The sequence below is a fragment of the Amblyomma mixtum genome, chromosome 8, assembly GCF_055824585.1.
Source record: "Amblyomma mixtum isolate Tamu chromosome 8, ASM5582458v1, whole genome shotgun sequence".
Classification (NCBI taxonomy): Eukaryota; Metazoa; Arthropoda; class Arachnida; order Ixodida; family Ixodidae; genus Amblyomma; species Amblyomma mixtum.
In genome coordinates, this window is record NC_143019.1 from 32,611,892 (window position 1) to 32,631,886 (window position 19,995).

At 49.1% G+C, this 19,995-nt stretch overlaps 1 protein-coding gene across 1 annotated transcript in view; it reads right to left on the minus strand.

Moving 5' to 3' along the window:
* Positions 1-19,995, minus strand: part of LOC149331931 (uncharacterized) — a 76,958-nt gene that overhangs the window by 32,075 nt on the left and 24,888 nt on the right. The window contains exons 12-19 of the mRNA XM_089557442.1: positions 18,732-18,908; positions 15,839-16,027; positions 14,267-14,449; positions 12,058-12,199; positions 10,373-10,553; positions 8,032-9,009; positions 1,123-1,281; positions 131-508 (exon numbers count right to left, since the gene is read on the minus strand). Coding sequence (XP_089413568.1) covers positions 131-508; positions 1,123-1,281; positions 8,032-9,009; positions 10,373-10,553; positions 12,058-12,199; positions 14,267-14,449; positions 15,839-16,027; positions 18,732-18,908 — 2,387 coding nt within the window. The remainder of the gene's footprint in view (positions 1-130; positions 509-1,122; positions 1,282-8,031; positions 9,010-10,372; positions 10,554-12,057; positions 12,200-14,266; positions 14,450-15,838; positions 16,028-18,731; positions 18,909-19,995) is intronic.

Below are 19,995 nucleotides of genomic sequence, written 5' to 3' on the forward strand. Positions count from 1 at the left end.
AGCTCAGAGAAACATGGAGTGTGTGACATCATTGACGGGCAGTTAGTAGGCGTCGAATGCAGTAAAGCACTCACGAGTCGGCGCTCTGGTCAATCTTGCTCCGTGACGGAGACTCAGGTTTTCAACGTACCTGGGGCCATGCGCAACGGCGATTCCATCGGGACAGCAGCCGTGTGGTGTCGTGTGGCAGCTGCAGCCAGCAAGGTTCGGTCCCCGAGCCTCCGTCTTGTTGTCCTGGCAACAGCCAAACTCGGTGTGGAAGCAACAACCCTCGCCATCGGGGCCAAGGGCAAACGATGCGTTGTCGGCGCAGCAACCGTACAGAGACTCACTGCAGTTGTCGCAGCCCTCTAAGCCAGGGCCAGAAGCCGCATTCATTCCATCAGGGCAGCAGCCAAACATGGTTACTTCGCATGGTACTGTACAGCCTGCAAAGTTCTCGCCGCTTGCTGCCTGCAGCCCGTCGGGACAGCAGCCGAACGTGGTGTTGGTGCAGTTGGATTTGCATCTGTAATTACACAATTAAAAAGAAAGTCGCGAAATTCTCGAGGTTCAAAAAGATAATTGTTGACTGCTGTAGGCTTTCCATTGCATATTTGTGGAAATCGTGCATACTCTTAACAATGAAACACTGGCAACTAACAACTCCACATGATCATTGCTTCCAGATTTCATCAAGCCTCCTCTATGCCACTGCACAGGTTTTAGCATTTTCTATGCTATTAACAGCATAAAGGCTAGAACCTTCGTCCTTGTATTTCCACACTCTAAACTCAAGGCACTGACTGTGAGACGAATGACAGTAAGTTTACGCCATAGCACCTGCAGCAGAGCTCTTGAGTCTAAATGTGAAAACTAAGCTTTCCAGAGAGCCCTTGTCACTATGACACACCTATAGCCAAGACCGTTAATCAATGAAAATTTTAAGTGACACCATAAAAACTCACAAAATATCAATCTCTCTACTTTTTACAGTGTCTGTAAAATTCCGCTCATTCACCTTGCTGAGGATGCAAATTTCATCTCTAACATGACGTAGTAATCGGCAGTATTTAGGCAAACGAAGCTGACAATATGACGAAGCTGACAATAGCCCACGAGGAATGTCATGGGCTTGCATACCCTTCATAGTTCGGGCCCAGTGCGGCTGTGAGGTCATCAGGACAGCATCCGAAGATCGCGTTGTCACAGCTGGCGCAGCCTTCAAAGTTGGGACCGTTGGCAGGGGACTTGTCGGGACAGCAGCCAAAGGGATAGTGTTCGCAAGAACATCCTTCGTAACTGGGTGCACAGATAAACGAAGGCCATCAGTGAATGCCCTTGAACTTCACTTCACGCGCCATGTCAGCTATTAACTCGGAATGGAGTTCAGCACAAGTAGGCTGTGCACGGCTGTGTGTTTCATATGCTCTAATGAAGTTATTGCAATTCACCGTTAAAGACTGTTACTTGTGAGTCATTAGACAAGATGTGCGAATGGTTGCCTGCACTATTCTACAAAGTAGTAATAGCAATGACGGAGGTGTTTCTGCAAAATGGGGCATAACGCTTATTTCTCACTTCCTAGACATTTTTTTTTTGCTGATGGCGCGCTTGCCAGGCACTAACCAGGTTTCTAAGGGCGTCATGTTTATGTGACGTGCAGTGACTTTGTAGCACGCGTGTCATGAACTGACGTCCGTGCTCCTTATGACATCTTTCTCTTCCCTATTCCCTTATTACACCTCCTGTTACCTTTTCTTCAGCGCAGAGTATCCACTGGAAACACGCACCCTCCTGGCTTCCCCTATCTGCTTTTCCTGGGATTCCGCTAGGTGGCGCCGCCCTGGTTAGCTGGCTGCCTACCGCGCTCTGTTTTAACCTGCCCCTGGCCTGGTCCAGGGCCTCGCCCGCCCCTGGATTTACACTCCATCGCTTCAGGAAGGCTCCCGAAGCACGTGGAAGCCATCGGCATCACGGCCCGCTGCCGAACTGGCCCTCCAAGCGTCTCCAAAACTGTGAAGCGGCGCGGCGCCTCGCTAAACCTAACGCGCCGCGCCTCCACCGCCGCAATGCAGCGTCTGACCAAGCCCCTGCAGCCCAGACCCACCGATGCCGCCACCGCGGGGCCTGTTCCAACCACGTCGACAGCCGTCTCTCAAACGGGTACTTTCAACGCCGCCCACGCAACCGAGCACATTCCTGCCGCACTGCACGCCTTGAGCGACGCTGGGGGCACCGGATCGACGGCCGCGGCGCAGCCGGCAGCGTTCGTCGTCGGCGCAGCGTCCACACCAAGCCAACTCCACGCTACAAGGGACGCCAAGAGCTTCGGGGCCATAGACGCGTCGCAGCCGGCTGCGTTCGTCGCCGCCGCTGGAGCCGCTGCACCTACTCCAGCCAAAGGTCCCACTGACACCAAGACCTCCAGCCCGGCACCCGCGTCGCACACTGAGACTCCGGCTGAGGACTCAGACATGGACCTTACGACGTCCCCGGCAGACGACACTCCTTCCCAGGAAATCGGCTGGACCACCATCGGTGCCAACCGTAAGCCTGCCACCGCAGCCCGACCCCGCGCCGAGCTCATCACAGTTGCCATCCAGCTTCCCCCTGGAACCCTCACCCCCAAGCTACCTCTCTACGACGTACTCGCCGCAGTCGCCTCCGCTGCACAACTTTCCTCGAAGACCAGTGCCGACATCACCCTTCAGGCCAAGCCAGCCCAAAGCCTTGTGTTTCTAAAGACTCATTCTCCTCTCACCGCCCACCTTCTACTCTCTGTCACGCATCTTCAGCTTCATGGTAAGCCTGTCACCATCAAAACTTACACCCCCCATCCTCCCATCTCATGCCTCGGCGTCATCCATAACGTCGGGGGCCACTTCACTCCTGATGACCTCATGCATGACCTGGAATCTTTCAAAACAGATATTCTCGCTGCTCGCATGATGGGATCCACTCAATCAGTGCTCATAACGTTCGCTGGCACCGTCATCCCCCACTTTGTTTATTTCAAACGCGTTGCCTTCCGGTGCCGTCCTCATAAACCTAAGCCTCCCACCTGCACCCGTTGTCTCACTCTAGGCCATCGCGCCCACCAATGCCCCCAGCACAGCGTTCCGGCCAAGTGCCGTCGCTGTGCTGCTCCTCTACCCGCTGACCCTTCCGCTCATGTGTGTGCCCAGCCCTGGTGCGTTCATTGCCAGGGGAACACCCACCCCTCCCTCGACCCCACTTGCCCCTTCATCCTTGCTAAGCAACGCGAGTGTGCTAAAGCTGCATACCTCCGACGCCTAGCTTTGCGCCGGGCCACTCAACCCACCAACCCTCCCCCCTCCCCCGCCTCCTCCTCCTCCTCCTCTAATCATGAATCTCCATCAGCTCCGATCACGTCACCACCAGGCTCCTACGCCGCCATAGTTAAAGGATCCTCGGTGCCAGCGTCCCTCTCTTCCACTACACCACCCTCTCCATCCTTGACTGACGAGAGCCGCTCCTTCGACCTCCGGCTCGCAATGCTGGAACGCCAGCAGCGAGAGCAGCAGCGCATTTCCCACGATCTACAACAGCAGATACATGCCTTGACTCAAACTCTCCAGACAACCACCTCCTCTCTTATCTCCCAGCTTAGCAAGCTAAATGAGCATCTTGCCACGTTCACCACTCCTTCCTCCAGCGCCCAGGTCGCCCCTTTGGCTGACCTTGTAGAAACCACCACACAGGCACATCACACTCGCTTGGTTCAGCTGGAAACTTCGGTTCTCCAGATCCTTACCACCCTCCAAGCACAATCAAAGCAATTGGAATCCTTCGCATCTATGCTCCAATCCGTCCATGAGTCACTGCCCCCGGCAAAAAAGAAGGAACGCGTACCATCGCGTTCCTCTCCACTATCATAATGGCGTTTGGCGAGGACCTCGAGATTGTGCAGTGGAACTGCCGAAATCTTTGCCACAATAAGACCCCCCTCCACCAGTATCTACTCACCCGCCCCTCCCTACCTCATTTTCTCCTTCTCCAGGAGACCCGGACGGCCCGCAATGTCCCAGGCTACCGCGCCTACCATGCCACTACGGCCACACCACTTGCGTCTATTTATGTACGCAGTGACGTGCTCGTAGAGCAAATTGACATCCCCTCCACCCTCCTTAAATATTTAGTTGGTGTGGTTTATTACCACCCTTCTTCCCGCATCTCACTCATCCTTTTGTCTTTTTACAACCCCCCTGTCACTTCCTCTTTATTCTCTGCTCTGGGCAAATTCCTTCACTCTCTTTCTTCTACCTCCCATATCCTCTTTGGTGGTGACTTTAATGCCCCTCACACACTCTGGGGCTACCCACAAACCCTCAAACCCGGCCGCCTCCTCCACTGTCTGGCCCAGGAACGCCACCTCACCCTTCTTAATACTCCTGGCTCTCCTACTCGAGCAGGCACTGCCTCACAACGCCCTACGACACCCGACCTCACTTTCTCTCGGGGTTCACTTTCCTTTCACTGGCAGGTGACAGCCGAAACTCTTCTAAGTGACCACTTTCTCATCCATATCACCACCTCTCTCTCCCACATCCCTCGCTGTCATCCGATTATTCACACTGACTGGCATGCTTTTCGCACTAATCTCGCCTCCGACTCCTTTCAATCCTACGACGACTGGACGTCGCGCATCTCTGCAGCGCTCACGTCCAGTAGCCGTCGCGTTCGCTCTCGTTACCCAATCCAAGACCCAGATCCTCACCTTCTCCGTTTATGGCGTCGCCGTAAACGTCTTCAACGCTCCTTTCGCTCCCAACCACACAATGCCCAACTTTCCTCCCGGATCACTGCTTTGCGGGCCGGGATCGTCGCCCACTGCGCCTCCCTCGAGCACTCTCGTTGGAGTGCTCTTTGTGACCGTCTTGACTCTGCATTGCACTCGCGATCCACATGGTCTCTCTTCAAATCCCTCCTTGGCACTAAGCCTGCCCTTGCTCCCACTCTAGCTAAAGCCCTCACTCAAGGAACTCCCTCCTATGTTTTTGATCAGCTCGCCTCTCTCTATCTCCCGCCCCCTCTGGCACCCTCCTACCCGGTGTACTGCGGTGGACCTAACCCCGATCTGGATCAATCCTTCACTCTCCGGGAGCTCGAATCGGCTCTGGCTGCTAATGCTACACGCTCGGCTCCCGGTGAGGATGCCATTACATACACCACACTTCGCAACCTTCCTGACTGCGCCAAAGAATTCCTCCTTAAAACCTACAATGATGCATGGGACAGCGGCTGCCTGCCCAGCTCCTGGACCTCCTCCCTCATTTCTATGATTCCAAAGCCGGGCAAGCCTCCCTCTCTCTCTAACCTCCGCCCAATCTCCCTGACATCATGTGTTGGTAAGACCCTTGAGCGAATGGCCCTGACTCGCCTCTCTAATTTTCTCGAGACGAGGGAGTTCTTCCCTCATTCCCTCATCGGCTTCCGACGCCACGTCTGTGCACAGGACATGTTTCTGGTTCTCCAGCACACGTTTCTGTCACCTACCCCCACTCAAATTCACGCACTTGTGACCGTCGATGTTCGCAAGGCCTTCGACGGTGTTTGCCACGACCACATCCTTTCCCAACTCGCCTCCCTAGACTGTGGCTCCCGCATGTACTGTTATATCCGCTCATTCCTCTCTAAACGTGTCGCTCGCTTTCGAGTCGACACCTATCTGTCCGACCCCCACAACCTCACCCGAGGCACTCCTCAAGGTGCTGTTCTCTCTCCTACCCTTTTCAATCTTGCTATGGCCCCTCTCGCCTCCCAGCTAGCTGAAATTCCCGACCTGCATCATATATTTTACGCCGATGACATCACTCTCTGGTGTTCATCTGGCTCTCCCGGTCACGTACAGGACACCCTGCAACGTGGCCTAGATCTCATCGACTCCTTTCTCACCACCGCTGGCCTCTCTCCTGCTCCTGAGAAATCCGAGCTTCTCCTTCTCAACCATTCCTCCTACCAGCGCTCACACAACCACTTCGTCTCTCTCCACCTTTCTGGCTCTCCCATTCCTGTCGTCACACAGTGCAAAGTTCTTGGCTTCCCTTTGCATGCGGCTAAGAATGTGCAATCCCTTCACCGCGCTGTCACCACCTGCCACTCTGTAACTCACCTCCTGCGGCGCGTGGTCACTCGACGCTCAGGTCTCCACGAGGCTCACGCGTGCCGAGTTGCCCACGCGCTGGCCCTCAACAAGGTCTTGTACTTTGCACCCTACGCTTCCTTCACTCAGACTCAACTTAACGCTCTCGAGACTGCCCTTGTGGGCCTCTACAAGGCAGCTCTCAACCTCCCTATCACTACCTCTACCACTAAGCTCTTTGCCACAGGCCTCTTCCATCCTCTTCGTTCTCTTCTCAGTCTCCATCGTGACTCGCAGCTTGCCCGGCTTTCCCTTACCCGTCAGGGTCAGTGGTTATTGACTCAAGCGGGTATCTCGCCCATTCCAATCTCCCCGTTTACCTCTCCTATTCCCACCCCCGCCCCCAATCTTCGTATCCTTCCCCTCCCGACCAACATGTCCCCCGTCCTGCACGCCGGACGTCGTCATGCGGCCGCACAGCACCATTCCCCTCTCTTTGATACCCAGGGTGTAGCTTACACGGATGCCTCCTTCGTGGCTCCTCGAGGTTCCTGCGGCTACGCCCTGTACCATCCACACCTCCCTGCTCCTGAAACCCACACCAGCGGGCCGTATCTACACCCTCCAGACGCATTGTCCCTCGAGGTCCTCGCCATTGCGCATGCCCTCCAGTCATTTTCCCTCCTTCCCTCTCTCCAAGAGTACACAGTCTATTCGGACTCACAAGCCGCTATACACCACATACAGAAACGCACCCTGACCCCTTCTCTCCAACAGGAGGTCGAACGAGCGGTCTCCGCACTGCAGCCTTCCATCGTTTTCCTCCGCTGGGTCCCTGGGCATTCAGGGATTGACGGCAATGAGCTGGCCCATCAGCTCGCCCGCGACACACTTTTCCGGGCACCGTTGATCCCCTGGCCCAAGCCCTCGGAGGACGGTGGGAGACTCACCCTTCGCCGCACCATAAAAGAGGTCTACCTTGAGCTCCGCCTCGACAAACGCCTTTACCCTCCCCCTCATCCATCACTCACGGTGCCGGAGTCTCGCCTTCTTCGGCACATTCAGATGAATGCAGTTATCACCCCGTCCCGCCTCTTCCTCTATCGCTATCGATCGGACCCTTCCTGTCCCAACTGCCCCTGTATCTATGCGGACCTGGCCCATTGCCTATTCTATTGCCCGGCTGCTCAGCAGTCGGGTTCCTTCCCCCCACCCTCTCTATCCATCACCACCTGGCTCGACTGGCTTGGCGCTGAAGGGGAAGAAGAACAGCGGCTTCTGGTCGCCCAGGCGGTCGAAATGCTCGGCCTGTAAATTATGGTCGATTAAAAGTCTATTACTACTACTACTACTACTTTTCCTGTCTCCTCGCACTCCAGCTTTGTCGGGCACAAATATTGTAGGCTAAATTTTACGACATTTTTTCCAAGCTTAGCGGCTTGAAAACTAAAACTAAAAAAAAACGATATGAAAACGACTTGGAAAATGAGAGTAACACGTTCGTAGAACATAAATACTTGGAACAAACACATCAAACATTTCATCAAGTTGGCCAGTCTGACACAAAAACCCACTAGCATGCGCGAAATTCGACATTGTTCCGCACATTATATTACAATTCAAGAGTTACCCTAACGGGAACTCGGTACTCCACCGGGAACAAAGATAGCAGCTAGGAAAAATAATCCAATGCATGAAATCATTTCAGAATACGCCCTAAATTCGTTTCGTTGACTTTTAAATCTTGGAGAAATAGAGTGAAACGCAGGGTAAAGGACGGGGCACATTTCCAACAAAAAGGGCACTGTTTTGCCGTATGTGTGCATTGTTCTCTGTATTCTCCCTACCAGCTGGTCGCTAAATATATATTAGCATAAACGAATAGCCCAAATTAGGACCTATCCTAACTATATTCGTCATCTCACTCGAGGCCACAGCATACGTACTCAGGACCGAGGGCAATGGTGACCTTGTCCGGGCAGCATCCATGTGTTGTGCCATCGCACACGCATCCGTCCTCAGTGGCCGCCGTAATGTTGTCACGGCAACAGCCGAATCTGCTAACCACGCAACAACCCTCCCCACTGGGTCCCAGCGAGAAGGTAGCGTTATCCTCGCAGCATCCATACAGCGAGTCTGTGCAGTTTCCACAACCTTCAGAATCGGGTCCCTTGGCCTCTGTGATCATGTCCGGGCAGCAGCCGTATTTTGTGGCTTCGCAACCCTCGGCGCATCCTTCAAATCCCTCTCCAGTGGCAGCTGTCATGCCATCGAGACAACAACCGAACGTGGAGTTGGTGCAGTTGCTGCAACCCTCGAAGTCCGCTCCAGTCGCCGACGTCTGGCCGTCAGGGCAGCATCCAAACTGGGTATATTCGCACTCTGGCGGCTCAAATCCACTTCCTTCGATATCGTCACAACCCAGTCCTTCTGGCCCCAAGGCTGGCGTAATGCCGTCCAGACAACAACCATACTTCGAAGCGGCGCAGTTCGTGTCGGGTAAGACTGGGAACATGTCGGGACAACCCTCGTTGTTTGGTCCTTGGGCCACTGACCACCCATCAGGACAGCAGCCGTGAGTCGTAGCATTGCAGAACTCCGTTGTGCTGGACCCGTCAGTGCAGTTCCGGCCTCCCGGGCCGTCCTCAGCAGTCACGTTGTCAGAGCAGCATCCGAACTGGGAATAAGCGCACGGAGGAACAGCGGCGGCCATAACCAGGGCACAGTTCGTGTGGTGCGAGTCCGCGGCGGGGGTGATGCGGTCGGGACAGCAGCCCCATTCGGTCGTGTTGCAGTTGGTGGGGGCGACCTTCGCCGTATCTGGGAAGCAGCCTTTGTAGTCGGGGCCCTTCGCAGCGGTTTTATTGTCAGGGCAACAGCCGAACTGTGTGCCATTGCAGAGGGACATCTTCTCGCAGCCTTTCCTGAAAGCACAGGCCAAAGAAAGGTGAGACAAATATCGGCCGAGGTCTATTCACAGCTTTAACGTGGCAGTGTTTGACGTCACACTGAAGTTATGTGATGTGAAAGTGACATCAAAAGTCAATGAACGCGATGGTGCTTCTGGTGACGAGTCCATTGGGACATCAAGCATTTCGGCGCAGCAAATATCATCAACACAAATATGGACAGGGCAGTTTGGAGGGGGTAACACGAATATGTGACTGTTAGCTGTAGTGTGTAAGGAAGAGCATTTTTGTTCAGAACCACGCCGGGCTGCAACTGACCCCAGAGAGTTTTGGTGCGTTGCCAAGTTCGCCGGCCAAGCATCGCATCCAACTCTCCATAAATAATAGTACGCAGTGCGGCCGCCAATGCCACTGCATCTTGGCGCGCTGCCAGACTGTGCCAAGAATAGCGCAAAACTGGGGAATGAGCTGTGACGAGGTAAAGCTTTCATGTTCAGCTGAGCCAGCACCATAGGCACCAAGTGAATGTCTGCAAACTGAGCCACTTCACCTAATCCTCTGCCCCTCCGAGCACAGCGCCTCAAGATATCGCGGGACTGCATTAGACGACTCGCTATCAATACTACGCGCCTAAGATGATTGTAGCTGAAGCAGAGCTATGTGCTGAGTTTTCAGAGTTGTTAGGTCAATTCCCTGTTGCACATCATTTGTTCAAAATTGGAACATTGCTACCGGGCCTGAGATTTCCTAAATACATTACCCCAAGCCGCACAGGTAATCGGCACAATATTGGAAATGTATCGCGAAAGATCGGTCCTAGAGCGAAGACATTCATTTTCAATATTGGGCCAATTACCTGTGGTGCTTGGGATATCTTCTTATTCAATCTCTGCCATGCCGAAGTGTTGAGTTGCATGATGATTATATGTAATTTTGAAGCAGCAATTAAAATTATAGGTACGCAGAAAAAGAACAGTCAGCTCTGCAGTGGTGCACTACAAAATTCTATCATTTTCAATAGGACATGAGATGAGAAAAATGCTAAATTTCTGTACCAAAATATTTCCCGACTTTTTAACTCGCAGGAAGTGCATAAACTGTTCTTTCACAAGGACTGTAGGTTAGGTTCCACCATTTTTAAAAACGCTAGGCCTGCATCTAAACTTGTCAATGAGAGAAAACGAAACTTAGACGGAGAACATGGGCACTTATTTTCTACACCAAAATATTTTACGAATTCGTAGGAAGTGCACTAACTGCTATGTCACAAAGACTGCAGGTTAGGTTCCATCATTTTGCAAAACTAGGCCTACATCTAAACTTGCCAATCAGAGAAAACGAAGGTCAGACTAATAGCATGGTCAGGAAGTAGGCTTACATGAATGGTCCGAAAGCAGGGGTGACGCCATCTAGGCAGCAGCCAAACTCTGTGGCGTTGCAGCCGCCCTCATCGGGAGTGACATTGGGGCAGCCCTCAAAGTTGGCCCCAGAGGGCGTCATACCATCAGGACAGCAGCCATGCTTGGACTTCTTGCAGGCTGCCTCAAAAATCACTTCGTCTGCAAAAATAAGCAAGCCTAAGCTTAACGCTGGAAAGGCCTCCGAGATGAGCCTTTGTTATTGAGGTAGAGGGATGTAGAATTAGAAAAATAAAGAGTTACCAGTTTTAAATAAGAAGGAATCTGTAAGAAACAGCTCAAGATAACTACCCAGTGAAGCCTGCAGTGAAGCTCCGCCCATATTCAGGGCCGCCGCACAGAATTCCTCCGCGATCAAAAAGTAGTCCGTTGTTAAAACTTCTCTTGCTACCTAAACAAGAAGCTTATCAGAAGAAAAAACTTGGAAGCTCCACAATTTTGATGCCTGGCATGTTTAATCTAGTCAAACTTTGAAAAGCTGATTTCGTTTAGTGTAATGATTGGCCGGCGGAGTAGTACAGGACGCTAAGGACCGCGGTCCAGTTTTACCAACTGCTGTTTTTTTAGCTTCTATCCTACTACAGCAGAACAATATACACATGTTGTCTATGAATGACTATAAGATAGGCATGATGAAACATGCAGTACATGTCCTGCTGCCAGTACAAATCTGCTTCGACCTAAAGCATGTAGCGAAACTAATGCAATGTTCTCATAATAGACATGTATCTGTACAACCTGTGAATTGCCGCTTTAATGCCTAGTGCTGCGACTTCGCGACATATCGCTTGCCCACTGTGTACTATTTCTACACGGAGCTCTCATATGTTTCACACGAACACGCTCTTACCCAGTGAGCACTGAAACTCCACTGACCATCCGCAGAACGTCTGAACCCCCCCCCCCCCCCCCCCCGGGATCTCCAAGGGAGTTAAGTGCCCATTGGGTAGTTCCCAGTTTTTCGATCAGAGTGCTTGCCGTCACTATGAGAAAGCTGTGAGAACAAAACAAGTATGTGAATGCTAGACTTGCAGCCAGCCTTAAAAATCTCGTCTCTCATTTTCTGACTAGTGTGGGAAAAACAAGAAGGTATTTATTGGATTGAAATTAGTGTATTATCACGGGGCCTGAGAGATGGTTCCAACCCTTCTTCTTTCGCACAGCTTAGACTAGCTGCATAAATGGAAAATTTTGAAATTGGTTTTGTGGAAAAGAAATGGTGCGGTATCTGTCTCAAGTCTTGGTGGATGCCTGAACGGCAACGCAAGGGAAGGGATAAAAGGGACTGAGATAAGGAAGAAAGGGGCGCCGTAGTGGAGGGCTCCGGAACGATTTCGATAACCTGGTGATCTTTGACGTGCATTGACGTCGCACAGCACACGGTCGCCTTTGCATTTCGCCTCCACCCAAACGCGGCCGCCACGGCCCGGTTCGAACCAGGGAACCAAACGCCAATTATTGCCAATTGGCGATATACCGGCTTGTGAAATTTTACTGGGGCTAACAAACTGTTGATTTTGAAGTTTGAATGGAATTGCATAAGCGATCATAATGAGGAGGAAATGATTTGTGACATTGATTTCTTCATAATTTTGGCGTTAAAAGGTTAAAGAAAATTTGATAAAAAGCGGAAAAATGGTCATACCTCCGTCGCAGGCATTCATGTTGCACGACTCAGAGTCAAATGGCTTTTTGTCGATGTCACAATTCTTGGTGGCGGCTGGCTTCCCTTTGACGTGACAGATGACAGTTCTCGTGCGCTTCCCTCCTCCGCAAGGCGTGGAACACTGCAAGGTATGCATCGTACACTCACTGATAATCCAGCAAAAGCCAAGCATTTCCAAGCTGCGGCACAAGTCTATGGCACAAATATATTCATATCTGTTATGAAGTACCATGACGGGGTATCTGCAACGATAATCATTTGTAGGTATGCTCTGACTATGTACATGCAGCCAGGTAATGGTGAAAAATTAAAAAAAGTCCTCTGAGAGTTTTTTTTCTCCTTAAGTGTAAAGAAGTGATAGCAACAGCCGTACAAGAAGCGGCACAGTTTAGGGCATGACTTCAGAGCCCAGCGAAGAAACAACAAAGTAAACAGATTCCTATCTGGCACAACAAAAAGGGACAAGTTTTTGACTGCAACGTGCAACAAAAAGGACTTCTTATCACAGCAGCCGAACATTTCTCGTTGAAAGGAAGAAATAGCGCTAAGAAACCCGGACACACGAAGAAACGACACACACACACAAGAGCGCTCGTTTCTTTGTGTGTCCGTGTTTCTTTGCGCTGTTTCTTCCTTTTAAATGCATTACCAACTAGCCCGGAAACTTGCTCTTCTGAATTTCTCGTTAATTCGATTTAACAGCATGTAAAAGAAAATAGACTAAAGAAAGAGAGGGTTTATCATCGCATTTGTTTTCACCCTCACCCTTCAACGTAGTTCTGCCTGGTCTGTTCATTTCTTTTTCGGGACAAATTTTTATTTATTGACCTCTGTTCACATCTTTGGTGGAGTGTTTGGAGGCTTAACTGGTATTAGTTTGTTTTGTCCGTCCATTTGTCAATTCACCCATAAAGATTATTATAACTCAAGGGCAACCAATGTAATGACTGCTTCTGCCATTTTACAGATGGAAAACACCGTACAAAAGTTACCTGAACAGCACCTTCACCTGTTGAGAGTGAAAGACGGTATCACTGCACTGCAAAATTTTTGAGATCGATGCGGTGACCCGCATTGTAGCAATGCGAAAACAAAACGTCCACATACTCTATCGATGTTAGCGGCGGTTCTGACGTCCATGTACTATATTGACATCCATGGCTATTTTGACGTCTAAGCGTATTTTTTCGCGTTTTCTCGCGTTTAATGAATTTTTTATTTATTTATTCATTTTTAGGCAATACAAGTATTGCCCACGAGGCAAGACAAAAGGAGACTATTGGTCTCCTGACTAGGTCTTGGCCTCGCCGGGCGCAGCAGAGGCAGTAGTACATAACATATCGCCATAATCATACATCATAATCACGATCAGATCAGATGATTATATAATTCTACATGCAATATACATATGCACAAGCTGCGAGAAATAAATGGCACTTTGCTTAATAGCGACATGAAGAAACATAGGAATATTTAATAAAAAACAAAACAAAACAAAACAAACAAAAACAAAAACTAACTAATTAAACCTCATGAACCAAATTTTTCCCATGGCAGCATTTTATCACACACTGTGACAATCACACTTTCACACATTTATCTTCAGAGAACGACGTAATCGTGCTGGCAAAATCGCGGACACTTAGTGCTGACGCGACAGAACCATACAATGCTCTGGCATTAAAAATTACCACATCACACGACTTCTCGAGCGATAAGGCTCGCGCTGTGGAGGCAATCTGGCGTCGGCGTCGGCATCGTGAGCGAAACCCTCCGCAGAAGCAACCTAGGTCACGTGACCGAGTGTCGTCATCACAACCTGGCCACCGGATATTGACCAAAATGACCAGCATGGCAGGTGGCAGTTAAATCAATGACTGATAGTGAGAGGTTGCTCGGGAAGAGCTACATGGATCGCATAAGCAGCAGCTGCCATCGCAGGGCAGTGGTGCATCGCTTAACCGCTGCACCACTGCGCCAGGAGGGGTACGAGGACAGGACTGGCAAGGACACATGCAAATTTATGAATGACCAATTCCATATGTATGGGGCATTAACCCTATTGCGTCATACCCTTAAGGCGGAGCTTAAGTGCCCCCTACAATTTTTGTTTTTGAATGCAAAGAAATTCCAAGAAACTCAGAATGGTTTCCTCCACTCTATAAAAAAGAACTAACAAATTACTCACCCTGTTCCATGGACCAGTAATCCAGGTGCCATTGCAAAACTCCTCAACGAAGCACTCCCTGGTCGAATTCAACTTGCCTGCTGGATCACAGTTGCTGTCGGACGTGGTGTGTATGATTCCATCGATGATAGTGGCACAAAATACTTTGCGCGTCTGCATTCCGCGCCCACGCTGCGTAGAGCACTGAAACAAAAATATTCCAATGCAAATTGACTTCGACTACAACCTTGTGCGTGTGACTGAGGTTCTCTTTTGCAGAAAATAAATAAAGTAAAGTAGTCTAAGCAGTAAGAAAAACAAGTTCCATTCAAGTCATGCATACAAAACATAGATATAAAGCGGTGTGTGTGCTTCTTTTCACTTTTTTTTGCATCATATTAACTTCATTGAAAAGGAACCCAACCCATTAAAATGTATACTGTGATCCCAAGCTCTTAGCTTCTAAGGTTTTGTGATTGTTTGCACTAACATGTCTAAGACAGAAAACTCTGTGATATAAAAGGCATCTCAGCAACTGTCATCTACAGGCAAGCATAACGGGAACACATCTGCTCATATTTAATTCAGTTGATTTGTTTTTCAGACAGTTTTTTCAGACAGTGGAGGGGATTCAAATATACTAAATACAGAGTAACATATAAAGAGAATGTGTGATTTTAAAGGGGCGTGCGGACGACACGTGATGATTGGAAATAGAGCGAACTGGAACTTTTCGCTCGAAATATACGGAGTTCGAATATAGAGGAGCAGATTGATTACACGATGTTGATCACTGTATCAGATTGAATAATCTAGCACTGTGAATTAAATCAACTTATGTACAGCCCACTGCCCCAGAAAATAGTTTCAAATTTTAAGTTGGCATTCTGGTGCCCACTAAAAGCTGCATGATGTCCTACCAGATGATGCGGATGGAAGGATGGAAACAACTTTATTACAAAAAAAAAAAATCTTCCAGGGTGGTCCCCTACTGGTCCAGGAGTCCACGGGCTTGTGCTTCACGTAAAGCCCGATCCACCAGCCATTTCTGGCCGTTGGGCTGAGCGGTCCGTAAAGCAGCCTCCCAGGAAGAATGAGTGGGATTCGGGATGAGGGGTACTGCCTTTGGGGAAAGACATTCCCAAAGGTAGTGGAAAAGTGTGGATCTGGGCACGCCACAGGTGTTATAATCAGGAGGAAAGGTGGGGTGAAAGCATGAGAGACGGTGGGGGGAAATAAAACAGCCTGTCGGTAATTGTCGCCATGTGGCTCTGGATAAGGGCGACAAGGTACTGTGGGGTGGTGGCAGTGTCATGCGGCTGAATTTGTAAAATGTGGTGATTTGATGATATGTAGAGAGGACCGATGGGGCCTCTTGCGCAGGGTTGGGTGCCTGATCATCCGGGGTCCGGGAGGAGAGTTCTCGGGCCAGCGCATGAACGCGCTCATTACCGGGGATCGAGGCATGCCCAGGGACCCACGACAGAGTAACCGTTCGGTCGAGAGAGGTGGCCGTGGTAAGAATACGGTGTGTTAGAGAGGGGTTGTGAGAAAAAGCAAGATACAGGGAGTCGAGTACGTGGAGCAACTCACAGGGCTCCATTCGGAAGAGTACCACATGTGGTGGCACTGGGCGCCCAGGAAGCCGTCGTCATCGTCACAGGGCTTGGTAGTGTTGGGCCGCTTCTCATCGTCGCAGTATTCGTCGGGAAAAGGAACACCTTTTTCATTGGCGCATAAAACCTGCCGAGTCTCAATGCGTGAGGAGCACGGAGAGTCACACTACGATTAGAAAGAGAGCAGCGTGTCAAGGTTGAAAAAACTGCAAGTTTCAGCCAAAGAACTGCACATCAGCCAGGTTGGTACGTCGTAATTAAAAAAAAATATTACACAAGAAATAGTATACAAGAAAGGGCGACAAACAGCTATTGCACCAACAACTGTTCGTCCACCGTCTGTTTGTCGTTGTTTCTTTTGTCCTTCCTTTTGTGCAGTTTTTTTAGTTAATTTGCTAAAAAATTGCTTACACAAAAGCAGTGTCCGCCCAAGTAGAGTAAAAAATTATTGCGAACAGGTAAAAATAAAATGATTCAATATAGGCCAAATTTTCACAATAAATTTCATTCCAAAACGTACGTGAGAATAGCTGAATTTAGTAAACGGACGAGACCTCAGGTGAGCCTTAGAAAAGAGCTTTTCAGAAGTCGTATTGCCTTTTTATAAGGCGGTAACGGTAATTCCAGAGGGAGAAAAAAACTGAGCGCCAGTTAGGTTGGCTTCCACGCACAGCATGTCAACACGTAACGGGTGCCTCGCAAGTGCGAACTAGAGCTGCTGTCTCGCATTACAGTTGTGTCACGAAGAAACTGGTAGATTGGAGATTGGAGGTAGATTGGAGATAGTCATTCTCGCCGCTTTCATCCCAGACGACGTTTACGGCCCATGCAAAGTCCACGCCGCTGCTTGAACGCGTACTGATCGCCTGGCTGCCAACCTTGCAAGCAGCTGTACCTTTACTTGAGTTTTTGGCTATTGCTCGATAAGAAAATTGGTGCAAGATAAAAGAACGAACCTTGTGGGGATGCGCCCCACTCTGTCCCTTTTGCCTTGCTTTTCTGCGTTGGAGTGCATACTGCAACCGCGCAAAACGACGAGGGACGAAGAGAGGAAAGCACAGGACAAGACGCGGAACTTCAACTAAGGTTTACTACAGGAACTGTTTTTCCACCCGCTGTTTTTCGCGCTGTTTTTTCCACCCAAAATGAACGTATACCAACTCGCCCAACTTTCCATTTTACTACAGGAAAACCAAATTTATACAGGATTCGTAATCACACCTGATAAACAGCCGACACCATCACATTATACACGCACGTGGGCGCGCGTGGCACAAGTTAGCATCTACATAGTTGAATTCTTTCTTGGATACCGGTACTGAAGTGGAGCTGATGCAACGGTCATTTTCTTTTTTTATGCAGTAGGCTTCAAAAATTTCCTTGCTAAGCTGGGTCGTCAATTTTTTCAAGACAATTGTGTCGCGGAACCTGGGCGTCCACTTACAAAAATGGCGACAATGTTTTGCCAGTTCACCGCCCCCCGCCAATGATTCAACGGCTGCGCGATGCTCCTGAAGTCTAACATTCAGGCTACGTCCAGTTTGCCCTGTGTAGCAATTGCCACATGTGAGGGGTATTTTGTACACCGCCCCAGCAGCAGCTCCACTTCAGTATCGTTATCCAAGAAAGAATTCAACTATCTAGATGCTAACTTGTGCCACGCGCGCCCACGTGCCTGTATAATGTGACGGTGTCGGCTGTTTTTCAGGTGTGATTACGAATCCTGTATAAATGTGGTTTTCCTGTTGTAAACATTACTTGAAGTTCCTCGCCTTGTCCTGTTCTTTCCTCTCTTCGTCCCTCGTCGTTTTGCGCGGTTGCAATATGCACTTCATTGTCAACCACCAACTAGCCCTCCTTGACTTGCTTTCTGCGACGCACCCTCTCTAGTTAGTTACCTTAACTAACAAGAGAGGGCGCCTGTGTCGCAATGCCTCTAAGCGCCACGGACGGCGTAATTTTGCTGCACGCGCGCGAGACAGCTCTATATCTCTACGGCTCGGGAACTCAACGCGCGCGGATGTGTTGGCGCGGCGCGTCGCTCTCCGGCAAGAAGGCGAGGTCTAGTGGGAACTTTTTCCCGCACCTCGCCCTGTCCGACCTCGGAGCTTCTTCCCTGCCCTAGCGTGGGTGAACGTTCGCTCGTAACCTTTCTGGTGAGTCGGATGACCTCGATTCCTGTCTTGTTTGCGCCAGCCAGAGTAGAGTAGTGTCCGCCAGAGTAGATAATCACAGTAGATAAGCTGATCTATAACTTGCAAGCAGCGATTCGGTACTCAAACCAAAGCCTATCACATATAACAACGAAGCGGACATTAATCGAAACTAAAGAAATGATAGATGAATGTATTTATCGATTTAATTTCTGTTATTGATCAATGAAAAATTAGCAGCGTAACAATTTTTACCTTAAAGATAGTTATCTGTTCATAGGTGCGGGCGTTCTACGTCGACTGCTAATGACGAGGTTGGCGCAGATGAAGACTATCAAGGTTGGACGACAGGCAACTCGAATGTACTCGAAAGTAAAGGGTTGTACTGCCGGTGCCACAGCTCAGTTGGTAGAGCACCGTCCACAACGTTCTGAGGTCGTAGGTTGGGATCCCAGTGGCGAAAAGTTTGCTTTTCCTTCTTCCCTCTAGTTTATTATCTTTCAGATAAAAATTATTACATTACTAATTTCCAAGGAATCAATACTAACTATTCAAAAAGTACAATGCCCTGTGCTTACCTTCAAACGTACATCTCAACGAGCCATTTATGCTCACACTGTTGTCGGCTCAATAGCCTATCGGACACGTCAGAATCATAACTTCAGAATATCAGCCGAGTATTGAATCTATCAGTCGACAAAACATGCATATACTCACGCCAGACCAGGGTGTAGTGACCCATTCAAGGCCGTCACAAGGTCTCAGCTCGCAGGTCTGTTTGCTAGGCGGTTTTTTCGCCTTATCACAGCCCGTGACAATAAGAGCATTTCCACTGAGTCGGTTCGTGCACTGGACATCTCGAGTCTGAGTTCCTGACCCGCAGAGCCTGTCACACTGAAGGAACAAAATCACAGAACTTTATCATTTCAGTGATATCTCATACATAATGTCACAAAACACATAAAATGAACAGATAGAAAGGAGGGCATGAAGATACATTTTTCCTGATAAAAAATTGAGGACTCTCCGAAATACAGATTCGAAGCGAGAAATGCTGAGTATTCAAGAATGAGATATAGAACACAATGCATACAATGCAAGTTTTTTTGGCGGTTTTTTGTTTTTATAAAGTTTTTCTTGGGAGGTCGTGTAGTGATTAACCCATTAGAGTACCAAGGAAATGTGCAGTGAAAATGCCGTTAGCCCTTTGACCACAGTTATTAATCGGCTATAGAAACTGCTGTTTAAAAGAACGCCATGATCAACATTCTTTCTTGGACGAAAGTTTTAAATATCGATAACTGTAAGGTATATATATAAAAATATTGAACATTGTGGTCCATTCTTCCGCTATGTAGCAAAGTCTTTCTTTTGTAGTGTTTCAATCGCTCGCATCGAGCAGTTAAGACTGCCATGGAAAACAAATTAGGAATGCTTTTAATGACAGCAAAACCGTTAAATGCCAGAAAAAAAATGCAAGCCTGCCGATGAGAGATCTGCTGATATATTGATTGTTATAGGGAAGTCTTACGATAATAAAAAAATGCGTTTATAAACTCTTTTTCGTTCAAAAATGTTTTAGTCCAGAATTATTTGGTACGGAAGGGTGAATATTTTGTAGACTTTCAACAATATGAATCTCATGGGACGGCGTGGAATGTTCTTATCGTCCAAGAACGAAGAAAATCAGCATGCAGAAGTAGAGGAAACGCATTCACGCGGATTTGTTTACGGCAAATGGCATTTAATGGTCGGGTGCCAGCGCTAACTGTTCACGGTGCGTGAGAGCAGTTCTGAGCGACAGTTTACATTGACAGTGTAACTTTACTGCACTAAAGCTCCTTGAGAGCTAGCAGCTGAAACCCTGCTGCATAACATTATACTGACCTGAAGCGCTTATCTACAGAATGAAAGCACGTGTTTTGAATATATATCAATTATTTTTAATTGCGATAAGAATGCCCTACCACCTGTTGATACT